General features: G+C 39.6%; 1 protein-coding gene across 1 annotated transcript in view; it reads left to right on the plus strand.

The window, feature by feature from the left end:
• The window catches only part of LOC105006816 (protein NLRC3-like), a 925,414-nt gene that overhangs the window by 241,188 nt on the left and 670,207 nt on the right, over positions 1–14,019 (plus strand). Inside the window, exons 2-5 of the mRNA XM_034295272.1 lie at positions 6,200–6,252; positions 12,398–12,493; positions 12,948–13,079; positions 13,161–13,277. Coding sequence (XP_034151163.1) covers positions 13,027–13,079; positions 13,161–13,277 — 170 coding nt within the window. The 5' untranslated portion in view covers positions 6,200–6,252; positions 12,398–12,493; positions 12,948–13,026. The remainder of the gene's footprint in view (positions 1–6,199; positions 6,253–12,397; positions 12,494–12,947; positions 13,080–13,160; positions 13,278–14,019) is intronic.

The following is a 14,019-nucleotide window of genomic DNA, read 5'->3' on the forward strand; positions in this document are numbered from 1 at the left end:
TATGTCTTGGGTGGAATCTGTGTAATAATGTAGTATTTATATGTATTAGTATGTATTATGAATGTATCTTTCACTGGAAGTGAATGTGCCTAGATAATGTGAACAACAGCAACGTGTGTTTAGATTATCTCTCTGTAGGTTGCGCTCTGATAACCACAGGAATGTGAACATTGACCAACTGTCATGGGGGTTTGAGATGTGATCTCTACTAGTTAGGCTACCCTTGTATGTATCAGCTTGTAACCAGATTTACAGTGAGAACATTTTGGAAACTCATTGAAATAGGACTCTGCTGCATTATTCCAATAAATACAGAAAGTATTTTATCCTTTGATTGGTGTGGGTTATTTATTATTTAACCACTACACGTAACCACTAAATTCTAATACTTGTTACCTGCTGCCATGCTGTGTCCTCTATGCTACTCATTTGTCACACCTCCTCTATGCTACTTGTTTGTCACACCTCTAAGCTGCTCGTTTGTTACCTCCTAAATGCTACTCATTTATCACACCTCCTCTATGCTACTTGTTTGTCACACCTCCTCTAAGCTGCTCGTTTGTTACCTCCTAAATGCTACTTGTTTATTTGTAGCCCTTAGGAGAAGGGTCAGGTAAGACATCCTGGGGTTTACATACCCCTGTAGATAACCACTGTTATATACTCTAGGTTAGATACGAGTGGGTGTCACCCTTGGTTTATGGTGCAGGTAGGTTAGAGATCTGGTAGGGTAGAGTGCTAGGTAGGTAAGGGGCAGGGAAGAGTAGGGCTCTTTTGTTTCATTTCTTTGATTTGACCCCGTTCATTCGGTCCTTCTCCTCTCCCCCCGTGAGTGATATTGTGTATGTACATATGTAAAAATCGTACTTATAATTTACTAAACATTCCCCATGTGGTAACTGTTTTCTGTGTGTCCGTTTTCCCTTTATTACAACTACAACACATCACACTCCTGTGAGCACTGACATGGTCTGTTGTGTCCCCCACCTCCAGAGGGCTCTCTGTTTACCATTGGGGAGGGGGGAGTTTGACGGTGCCCTGCATGGTGACTGTAGGCAGTGGTCCTGAAGGAATCCCCAGTGGAAAGGTATCTGTGGAAGATGATATCTTTATTGAACTTTGTCATTATTGAACTTTGTCATACATTGATGCATGTGGACACATGCCTGTGTAACCATATTGTGGAAAATGTTTGCGATTTATACAAGTAAAACTTCTCAGAGTCTGGTATAACAGTTGATTATTTCTAGTTTAATTATGTGGATCTACAGGAACAATAATTTCCACAAAACAGAGTATAAGTACAGAGACCAACAGAGTAGTATCATAATAATTGTTCTGATTACACATACTAACAGGAAAACAAGATAAAACCCTATACTGCCATGGCAACCATAGTTCTAGGTCATAGTTACCAGACCTCCTGATCTGAGCTACCCCTAGTGTCCTACACAAAAGGAAGAATACAGACGAGACACAGGCAGCATTACCTTGGTACCAACTGAACAGGGACGTAGATAAGATAGGGTTGTGGCCTGGTATCCTTGGTTGCGGCCATAATCACTTCTAAGAACAGGGCATGCTGACCTAAGTCTTCTTCTATACGTGGCAACCATGAACCACCTAACGCAATTTCAGGCCTAGTCTAAAACAGTCCATTTATTACAGTTAATTTGCAGAGTAATGGATAGAATAAGGATAGGGTAATAAATTAATCTTTAACAATATCAAGCATAACCAAGTCAAAGACCAGTTTACATAAAGTGTAATGTCCTGGTACCACTGTTGTACTTTAGTTTCTTGGTCTTCCACATATTCACATATATCCCATCAGACTTCATGTGTACTCCAGCAGAGATGGGCTGTAAGACATATTCACATATATCCCATCAGACTTCATGTGTACTCCAGCAGAGATGGGCTGTAAGACATATTCACATATATCCCATCAGACTTCATGTGTACTCCAGCAGAGATGGGCTGTAAGACATATTCACACATATCCCATCAGACTTCTTGTGTACTCCAGCAGAGATGGGCTGTAAGACATATTCACACATATCCCATCAGACTTCATGTGTACTCCAGCAGAGATGGGCTGTAAGACATATTCACATATATCCCATCAGACTTCATGTGTACTCCAGCAGAGATGGGCTGTAAGACATATTCACATATATCCCATCAGACTTCATGTGTACTCCAGCAGAGATGGGTTGTAAGACATATTCACACATATCCCATCAGACTTCTTGTGTACTCCAGCAGAGATGGGCTGTAAGACATATTCACACATATCCCATCAGACTTCATGTGTACTCCAGCAGAGATGGGCTGTAAGACATATTCACATATATCCCATCAGACTTCATGTGTACTCCAGCAGAGATGGGCTGTAAGACATATTCACATATATCCCATCAGACTTCATGTGTTCTCCAGGAGAGATGGGCTGTAAGACATATTCACATTTATCCCATCAGACTTCATGTGTACTCCAGCAGAGATGGGCTGTAAGACATATTCACACATATCCCATCAGACTTCTTGTGTACTCCAGCAGAGATGGGCTGTAAGACATATTCACATATATCCCATCAGACATCATGTGTACTCCAGGAGAGATGGGCTGTAAGACATATTCACATATATCCCATCAGACTTCTTGTGTCCTCCAGCAGAGATGGGCTGTAAGACATATTCACATTTATCCCATCAGACTTCATGTGTACTCCAGGAGAGATGGGCTGTAAGACATATTCACATATATCCCATCAGACTTCATCTGTACTCCAGCAGAGATGGGCTGTAAGACATATTCACATATATCCCATCAGACTTCATGTGTACTCCAGCAGAGATGGGCTGTAAGACATATTCACATTTATCCCATCAGACTTCATGTGTACTCCAGCAGAGATGGGCTGTAAGACATATTCACATATATCCCATCAGACTTCATGTGTACTCCAGCAGAGATGGGCTGTAAGACATATTCACATTTATCCCATCAGACTTCATGTGTCCTCCAGCAGAGATGGGCTGTAAGACATATTCACATATATCCCATCAGACTTCATGTGTAGTCCAGCAGAGATGGGCTGTAAGACATATTCACATATATCCCATCAGACTTCATGTGTACTCCAGCAGAGATGGGCTGTAAGACATATTCACATATATCCCAATCAGACTTCATGTGTACTCCAGCAGAGATGGGCTGTAAGAGTGGGTCTGTTTCCCTCCTCCGCTTCCAGCAACCTCTGCTGTGGCGTAAAGGAGGGTTTCTTGTATTTTTGCATTAGCATTGTGTCATTAGGATTATTGCCCTTTTTCCAAGTGTCCTGGTTGCTGTTTGAACCTGTCTTGACCCTTTTGTTCTTATTATAACAATCCTTCTCCCTGTGGCCAGGAACAACATGCTCCCTCCCTTCAGTTCTGCTTAGAACACGTTTATGTTATTAGTTTTAGGCTACATCAAGAACACCTAGGCTGATCATCATCCTATGGGTTTAGATTAGCAAAATGACAGTTATGTGTCATTACACTAAACCATTATACCAACTCATAGTTCATGTCATTACACTAAACCACTATACTCACTCATAGTTCATGTCATTACACTAAACCACTATACTCACTCATAGTTCATGTCATTACACTAAACCACTATACTCACTCATAGTTCATGTCATTACACTAAACCACTATACTAACTCATAGTTCATGTCATTACACTAAACCACTATACTAACTCATAGTTCATGTCATTACACTAAACCATTGTACTAACTCATAGTTCATGTCATTACACTAAACCACTATACTAACTCATAGTTCATGTCATTACACTAAACCACTATACTAACTCATAGTTCATGTCATTACATTAAACCACTATACTAACTCATAGTTCATGTCATTACACCAAACCACTATACTAACTCATAGTTCATGTCATTACACTAAACCATTGTACTAACTCATAGTTCATGTCATTACACTAAACCACTATACTAACTCATAGTTCATGTCATTACACTAAACCACTATACTAACACATAGTTCATGTCATTACACTAAACCATTGTACTAACTCATAGTTCATGTCATTACACTAAACCACTATACTAACTCATAGTTCATGTCATTACACTAAACCATTGTACTAACTCATAGTTCATGTCATTACACTAAACCACTATACTAACTCATAGTTCATGTCATTACACTAAACCACTATACTAACTCATAGTTCATGTCATTACACTAAACCATTGTACTAACTCATAGTTCATGTCATTACACTAAACCACTATACTAACTCATAGTTCATGTCATTACACTAAACCACTATACTCACTCATAGTTCATGTCATTACACTAAACCACTATACTAACTCATAGTTCATGTCATTACACTAAACCATTGTACTAACTCATAGTTCATGTCATTACACTAAACCACTATACTAACTCATAGTTCATGTCATTACACTAAACCACTATACTAACTCATAGTTCATGTCATTACATTAAACCACTATACTAACTCATAGTTCATGTCATTACACCAAACCACTATACTAACTCATAGTTCATGTCATTACACTAAACCACTATACTAACTCATAGTTCATGTCATTACACTAAACCATTGTACTAACTCATAGTTCATGTCATTACACTAAACCACTATACTAACTCATAGTTCATGTCATTACACTAAACCACTATACTAACTCATAGTTCATGTCATTACACTAAACCACTATACTAACACATAGTTCATGTCATTACACTAAACCATTGTACTAACTCATAGTTCATGTCATTACACTAAACCACTATACTAACTCATAGTTCATGTCATTACACTAAACCACTATACTAACTCATAGTTCATGTCATTACACTAAACCATTGTACTAACTCATAGTTCATGTCATTACACTAAACCACTATACTAACTCATAGTTCATGTCATTACACTAAACCACTATACTAACTCATAGTTCATGTCATGGACTTAATAGTACACTGTGAAATAAGTCTAGTAGTTTAATAGGCCACAGCAAAATGATTTCTGACAGTTATGGGTACATGTCATTGTACTAAACAACTATACTCAATTGACAGCATAAGTTTTTTCTGGTTTCTTATTAATGACAGCATCTATGGGAATACAGCAACACATTTCTATCAGGCAGTTGTGGTGATATTTACACAAATATAATTGTTAAAGAAACACATCCGTCCACTGCCACTACAGTATTCTAAAGGAAGGCTGTCGACGGTCACTATGGGTTCTAAAGAGTTAACATACACTCACTTAGTATTTGGTAGCATTGCCTTTATGTTGTTTAACTTGGGTCAAACGTTCCAGGTGCCTTCCACAAGCTTCCCACAAATAATTGGGTTAATTTTGGCCCATTCCTCCTGACAGAACAGTTGTAATTGAGTCAGGTTTGTAGGCCTCCTTGCCAGCACACACTTCTTCAGTTCTGCCCATATATTTGCAATAGGGTTGAGGTCAGGGCTTTGTACTGGCAACTCCAATACCTTGACTTTATTGTCCTTGAGACATTTTGTCACAACTGGGAAGTATGCTTGGGGTCATTGTACCTTTGGGAGACCCATTTGCGACCAAACTTTAACTTCCTGACTGATGTCTTGAGATGTTGCTTCAATATATCCACATAGTTTTCCTTCCTCATGATGCCATCTCTTTTGAGTGCAACATTGATTACACCATCATCCACTTTTACATATGTGTGCAACAGAAGTTAATATTTCACCTTTTGCTAACATTTGTAAATCTTCCTTGCCATACAATGTGATAAATATTTTGGATAAACCCAAGTCATGCACTACAGAAATGGCACAGAAAACACTCCAACTGTCTCTGACTCCCAATGCCACAAGGCAAATGCAGTATTCGGGTGTATCAAAATAGAATGAAGCAATGCTTATAACAATGCTTTATCTGAATAGTGGTATGTGTTTTATTAAGTTATACATGTGAAAGACAGTGCTGCTCTTTCATGGGTTAGAAACAGAACCTGTACAGTATGATTGTAGTGTGGTTACAGCAGGTTTTTGCTGCCATCTAGTGGAAGGTAACGATACAACACTAACGGATGTGTTTTAGGAAGACCGCTGAAATGAAATTGAAAGTAACTTTTTGTTTTTGTTCCAGGCTCCATTTTGAGACATCGCAGCAAAAAACACAAGGGAAGATACAACAATAACGTAAGTATTTGAAGGATTAATAATATTTTCTAAAGGACAGAAAAGTAGAATGAATACCGGAAGTTAGATATTACTTGTTAGTACTTGAGCTTTAAACGTTAATGACGATAACTTGATATCTGCAGACGAATAAATACCTTTAGTAGGAAAACATTTCCTGCTCAAACACGGGCAAAGGCCCTAAGGGCGCTGCCTCCAACAAATATAATGACCAGTAACTTACGTTGTGCTTGTTTATGTTTTCTAAGTGAATTATTTGTTTTCTCTGTCATGAGTATAATGTTTAATCTCAGAAAAGGGAAGACGAAACGTGTGTACTACGCGAGATAAATAGCTTATTCATGTTACTTTAGGAATAACTTTGTGACATCGGGTGTAACTTCCCGATTAACCCCTTGTCTGATTCCGTCCACTTTTGATCCATGAACAAAATCATAAAACTGCAAGTCGGGTGAATTTCATTAGCACAAGTAGAAAATGTTGATCTTTAGGTCTTACATGTTCTCCAATAATTACAAAGTACAGTGATTTTGTAACAGGTAAATATGTTATTCATTTTATTTGAGGAAAAAAAAAATTCTAGATGGGTCCAGCACTCATACATCTATTTCCCAAAGACAACCTCAGGATATAACGCTGAGCAAGTGCACTCAACTTCTTTGGTTGACATTGGCGAGGCCTGTTCTGAATGAAACCTGTCCTGTTAAAACCGCTGTATGGTCTTGGCCACCGTGCTGCAGCTCAGTTTCAGGGTCTTGGCAATCTTCTTATAGCCTAGGCCATCTTTATGTAGAGCAACAATTCTTTTTTTCAGATCCTCAGTGAGTTATTTGACATGAGGTGCTATGTTGAACATCCAGTGACCAGTGTGAGAGCAGTAACACCAAATTTAACACACCTTCTCCCCATTCACACCTGAGACCTTGTAACACTAACGTGTCACATGACACCGGGGAGGGAAAATGGCAAATGGGGCTCAATTTGGACATTTTCACTTAGGGGTGTACTCACTTCTGTTGCCAGTGGTTTAGACATTAATGGCTGTGTGTTGAGTTATTTTGAGGGGACAGCAAATGTACACTGTTATACAAGCTGTACACTCACTACTTTACATTGTAGCAAAGTGTAATTTCTTCAGTGTTGTCACATGAAAAGATACACTCACCTAAAGGATTATTAGGAACACCATACTAATACTGTGTTTGACCCCCTTTCGCCTTCAGAACTGCCTTAATTCTACGTGGCATTGATTCAACAAGGTGCTGAAAGCATTCTTTAGAAATGTTGGCCCATATTGATAGGATAGCATCTTGCAGTTGATGGAGATTTGTGGGATGCACATCCAGGGCACAAAGCTCCCGTTCCACCACATCCCAAAGATGCTCTATTGGGTTGAGATCTGGTGACTGTGGGGGCCATTTTAGTACAGTGAACTCATTGTCATGTTCAAGAAACCAATTTGAAATGATTCGAGCTTTGTGACATGGTGCATTATCCTGCTGGAAGTAGCCATCAGAGGATGGGTACATGGTGGTCATAAAGGGATGGACATGGTCAGAAACAATGCTCAGGTAGGCTGTGGCATTTAAACAATGCCCAATTGGCACTAAGGGGCCTAAAGTGTGCCAAGAAAACATCCCCCACACCATTACACCACCACCACCAGCCTGCACAGTGGTAACAAGGCAACTTTGACTGAAATAACAACAGAAATTGAGACTCATCAGACCAGGCAACATTTTTCCAGTCTTCAACTGTCCAATTTTGGTGAGCTCGTGCAAATTGTAGCCTCTTTTTCCTATTTGTAGTGGAGATGAGTGGTACCCGGTGGGGTCTTCTGTTGTTGTAGCCTATCCGCCTCAAGGTTGTGCGTGTTGTGGCTTCACAAATGCTTTGCTGCATACCTCAGTTGTAACGAGTGGTTATTTCAGTCAAAGTTGCTCTTCTATCAGCTTGAATCAGTCGGCCCATTCTCCTCTGACCTCTAGCATCAACAAGGCATTTTTGCCCACAGGACTGCCGCATACTGGATGTTTTCCCTTTTCACACCATTCTTTGTAAACCCTAGAAATGGTTGTGCGTGAAAATCCCAGTAACTGAGCAGATTGTGAAATACTCAGACCGACCCGTCTGGCACCAACAACCATGCCACGCTAAAAATTGCTTAAATCACCTTTCTTTCCCATTCTGACATTCAGTTTGGAGTTCAGGAGATTATCTTGACCAGGACCACACCCCTAAATGCATTGAAGCAACTGCCATGTGATTGGTTGATTAGATAATTGCATTAATGAGAAATTGAACAGGTGTTCCTAATAATCTTTTAGGTGAGTGTATAATCAAATATTTGCAAAAATGTGAGGGGTATACTTACTTTTGTGAGATACTGTAGATGAATAGATTATTATTTTTGGTCAATTTGAAATCCGGGGCAATAGCCCTGGATGCCCAGGCCTAACGACACCACTGCTGTATGCAGTTCGCAAGGTGGTTCTTGCTCTCATTTAACTGCTTGATACATTCGTTGTGTTCCCTGACCATTTAAGATTTCTAAAGATCAAAAATGCTTTTTATGCGATTGCAGGTAATTCGCAAACATACATGTTCTAGTTTTAATATGCATATGCTGGGCCTAGGCTATATACAGAACCCATTTTTTCCCATTGGAATCCCAAGGGTGATTTGTGTAATTGACTACACACATATCCCCATTATAGCGCCCCTGAGAAATGTATGTGAGTAGGAAGCTATTTCACAGCATCAGTGTTCAGGTATTTGATTATATCATATTTGATTCGACAAATCTTACATTATTTGTCCTTAAAGTTTCTACTTTTATTCAAGACAATTAAGGACACATTAGGTGGTGATTTTCTTACAATGGTAGAATGTTAAAAATGCCTGAAATCTTTTGTCAGACTACATTTGATCACCTTTTAATGGTGACCAGTCTGGAGGCCTGGTGGCCTGGGTCTGTGTATGAGTCACACATCTGTCAATAGTTGCCTCTCCCCCTCACCTGTACAAGTCAGGCATGTGAACTACATTTTAATATTTTAAAATGGGCAGTCAAAACAATTGATATGATTTTACCCTGAACATAAAGGCTGTGAACACATGAGTAGGCTATTATAAGTGGAAGCTGCACACCAGATCTGTACTGTATGTTAATGATGAGAACTATTAATACACACCACATCTGTACTGTATGTTAATGATGAGAACTATTAATACACACCAGATCTGTACTGTATGTTAATGATGAGAACTATTAATACACACCACATCTGTACTGTATGTTAATGATGAGAACTATTAATACACACCACATCTGTACTGTATGTTAATGATGAGAACTATTAATACACACCACATCTGTACTGTATGTTAATGATGAGAACTATTAATACACACCACATCTGTACTGTATGTTAATGATGAGAACTATTAATACACACCACTTTAGATTTCATTCTGGCTTGTTGCCAGGTGGTTTCTCCACTGGGGTGTCTGAAATTATCTTTTTGGGTCACCTGCCAAGGGGACTGGAAGATGACAAATTCCACCATCTGAGCATGTTTTTTATTGACCAAAATAATACATTTACTTTTTGTGTCACACAGAACAACTCATCATCACAGCCTCAGCATCATACTGTAACCTGCCTCTTGAAACTCTTTTATCTTTATTTTTTTGTGATTTGGCCACTCCCTGTCTTAATAAAATTTAATTTCTTGAAATTCTAAAAGAAATGTCCCATGAAGCTGAGAAATGGCCCTGCAAATATTGCATACACATTCAGCATTTTAGATGCAGCAATAACAAATAATTCTAAGAATAGCACAGAGAAAAGTTTTGGATGTTTTACAAATTCCCATGTCCTATGAAATGATTTACATTTAAGTTATTCAGGATCAAAACCACTTGCTCAGTATTTGCCTAAAGGTTGGTTAAAATAATGTGGTTAAGAGGTTACTAATAGAAAAACTAGTAAAACATTACTTGTACTGTAATGTGAAATTATTGAATTTATAAAGACCCTATCTATTAAAGGCTTTATAATAACCTACACTTATATCAACAATAATCTTGCTCACTGTTGTCTCTGTTGGTACAGTCACTGTCTCACTACTCTCTGGGCCTGTCTGTCTCTCTGTTGGTTCAGTCACTGTCTCACTACTCTCTGGGTCTCTCTGTCTCTCTGTTGGTTCAGTCACTGTCTCACTACTCTCTGGGTCTCTCTGTCTCTCTGTTGGTTCAGTCACTGTCTCACTACTCTCTGGGTCTCTCTGTCTCTCTGTTGGTTCAGTCACTGTCTCACTACTCTCTGGTCCACTCTGTCTCTCTGTTGGTTCAGTCACTGTCTCACTACTCTCTGGGCCACTCTGTCTCTCTGTTGGTTCAGTCACTGTCTCACTACTCTGTGGGCCACTTTGTCTCTCTGTTGGTTCAGTCACTGTCTCACTACGATCTGGGCCTGTCTGTCTCTCTGTTGGTTCAGTCACTGTCTCACTACTCTCTGGGCCTGTCTGTCTCTCTGTTGGTTCAGTCACTGTCTCACTACTCTCTGGGCCACTCTGTCTCTCTGTTTTAGTTCAGTCACTGTCTCACTACTCTCTGGTCCACTCTGTCTCTCTGTTGGTTCAGTCACTGTCTCACTACTCTCTGGGCCACTCTGTCTCTCTGTTGGTTCAGTCACTGTCTCACTACTCTCTGGTCCACTCTGTCTCTCTGTTGGTTCAGTCACTGTCTCACTCCTCTCTGGGCCACTCTGTCTCTCTGTTTTAGTTCAGTCACTGTCTCACTACTCTCTGGTCCACTCTGTCTCTCTGTTGGTTCAGTCACTGTCTCACTACGATCTGGGCCTGTCTGTCTCTCTGTTGGTTCAGTCACTGTCTCACTACTCTCTGGGCCTGTCTGTCTCTCTGTTGGTTCAGTCACTGTCTCACTACTCTCTGGGCCTGTCTGTCTCTCTGTTGGTTCAGTCACTGTCTCACTGCTGCTGGTACTCCTCCTATACCTCCACCCTAGCTTCAGTCACTGGCTCAGTAATCCATTTTCCAAAACTAAAAACTTGAATTGTATAAGGCAGTTGCACGGGGTTATAGAAATTAATTATATATTATTACTTTATATTTCATGAAAATATGTTGTAATGTTTAGGCTGTGTGCTCCCCGTGCTATTATAGATTCATGGCCTCTAACTCTGAGACATGAAGAATTATGCTATTTTGCCTTTAAACAACTAAAGTTACAAATTACAAGACACTGTAGTCTTCAGTCTGGGAGATTTCTTTCACTTCAAATATCCTTACCGCTTCACTGTCAGTAAAGAAACTATTATCTTACCATGGCACTAGATAGTATTTACCAGACAATTCTGCCCAAGATCCGAAGAACTAAGAGTGGATTGGCTATCGGACTGCAAACTCCTCTCCTTAATACAGTACTTCTTAGAAAATGCACACATATTTTCTCATCAAAGTTACGGATGGAGTTCAATGTAATGCAAATTTTGACAGATTTTATTACATTACTATTTTAGTACAAATATTCACCCCCCAGTGTGGCGGATAGCCTTCTGTAATTTACTGGCCAAATGGAAAATCTACCCGCATTTGGCGCTTGGTGGGTGTTAATTTCAGACCCTGGTTGCAGCTGAAAGGATTTGTTAGAATTAAGTTATTCTTAACACAATAGCATTAAATTCATACAGGTAGCCCTACAGCCTAGTGGGCAGACCTTAACTTAAATAGTTAATAATTGGTCAACTTCAGACACGTCAGATAAATAAGTATTTTATTTATCAAATGCACCGAATTACGCAGCATCGTTCTTTACAGTGAAATTCTATTGACATGGTACACAACATCTAAGGAGTAATTAAGAAAAATAGAAAGAAAGAATATACATAAAAATTTAAACTAGCAGCAATTCCAAAGAGTGTAGAAATGGGGAATATGGACAATATGGATAGAAATACTAAATATTATAATATACTGTTGGCTTCTGGCTCTTTTGCAGAATAATAATGGACCCAAGTCAGGGGGGGGAAGCGTTCCTTGTTGTTTATTCACAAAACATAGTACATGTCTGTCTTAGATGTTCAGCCTTCTTTCCATCTCTTTCTTCTTGGTCTTTCCAGCTGTGTTTTCCCAAATATCTCTGTCTTAAACAGCATATTTATACTTGACTGGACCTTCAACACATCCCCTCCACTATCTGGCTGTCTTCCAATCATGTAAGTGCAATGTATGTTCCAACCTGACTACGTTCTTGTACAGTGTCCATTGTTCTTGGGTCCACATACAAGATGTATAGACATGTGTGGGGGATGTATGGGAGATGTATGGGGGATGTATGGGGTAGTGAGCATCACATGTCCAACCATTGTAGTTGGGGTAGTTTGATGTCATCTGTTTCAGTTAACCCCGAATCAACTAACCGACATCTTAAACACCGTCATAGTTCTGTTTAAAACACCAATTTAACTTTCCTTGATAACCCCAAGTTAAATCTGAGTAGGTTGAACTCCCTTCATAGTACAGCCCTCTGGAGTTGTGTCCATGTCTGTTTTTAATGGGTATGTGTGTACTCATGTCAATGTGTTAACAAGTTTGGGTCTGATCTAGAAATTGTGCATCTGTATAGTCTACAGTCTTGATCCAGGAAGTGTGTTTCAACGATGTTTACAGGTTTAAGCGGCGAGAAGATGAGGTCTAAGCCTCTAAAATGAGTCTCTCTGAGGAGGGAGAGAAGGGCACTGCCTCTTAAATGAGTCTGTCTTTGGAGATAAAGAAGAGAAACCCTGACAGCAGCGCCAAGATGTGAGATGAATATTTAAAGAATTTTGTTTCCTCCCCAGGGTTCAGTAAAGATAAATAATGTTTGTCTCTGTTCTTTTGAAGGCCAAATAGGCGGAAGAGACCAGTCTCCCCTGTACCCAGCTGTGTGTCCATGAAGAGTGACAGGTCTATGAATCCTCCTTTAAAGTTCAGGGAGGAAGACTTTTCTACTGAACAAAGGTAGGAAGAAGTCATGGTTCATGGTCAGTGATTGTCAATATTGTCTCTTATTTGTTTATCTGGTTCACCATTATCTGACGCCATGACAACAGGTAGGTTCATGAGCTGTTCTAAAGCACGATACTAATGAACAATTATGATGATAACAATTATGATAAATACCATCAGGTATGGTGTCATGTTCATTAAGATGCATTAAATGAAGCTGGCATAATGGCAGTATAATGCATTATATTAACCCTTTGACGCGTACGATCACACCGGTGTGATCAGTCTAGAGTGGTCCCTGAAGCGTACGATCACACCGGTGTGATCAGTCTAGAGTGGTCCCTGAAGTGTACGATCACACCGGTGTGATCAGTCTAGAGTGGTCCCTGAAGCGTACGATCACACTGGTGTGATTAGAACGTGTTGTTTAGAACGCACCATTAGAACGCCTAGGTACGAGTGACGTAACAATGGCTGGTCAGACCGCGCTGTTATTTACTCACATTTAGCTCAAACAGTGTTTATAACTTTATTTCCTGATTGTAATTGTTTCAAGACCAAACTATGATATTAACCAGGTAGCAAGCATAAAAAAGTGTTACTTACGTACCAACAGGCAGCCAACACTAGCAGTTAGATTTTCTACAATAAACATAATACGCAAAAACGAATTATATTAGCGACTACTATAGAGCATCTAACCATTTCCTGAAAGAACTGACAACCGGTCAAAAAGTTACGTTACCTGTTGAGG

This window comes from Esox lucius, chromosome 11, assembly GCF_011004845.1.
Source record: "Esox lucius isolate fEsoLuc1 chromosome 11, fEsoLuc1.pri, whole genome shotgun sequence".
Lineage (NCBI taxonomy): Eukaryota > Metazoa > Chordata > Actinopteri > Esociformes > Esocidae > Esox > Esox lucius.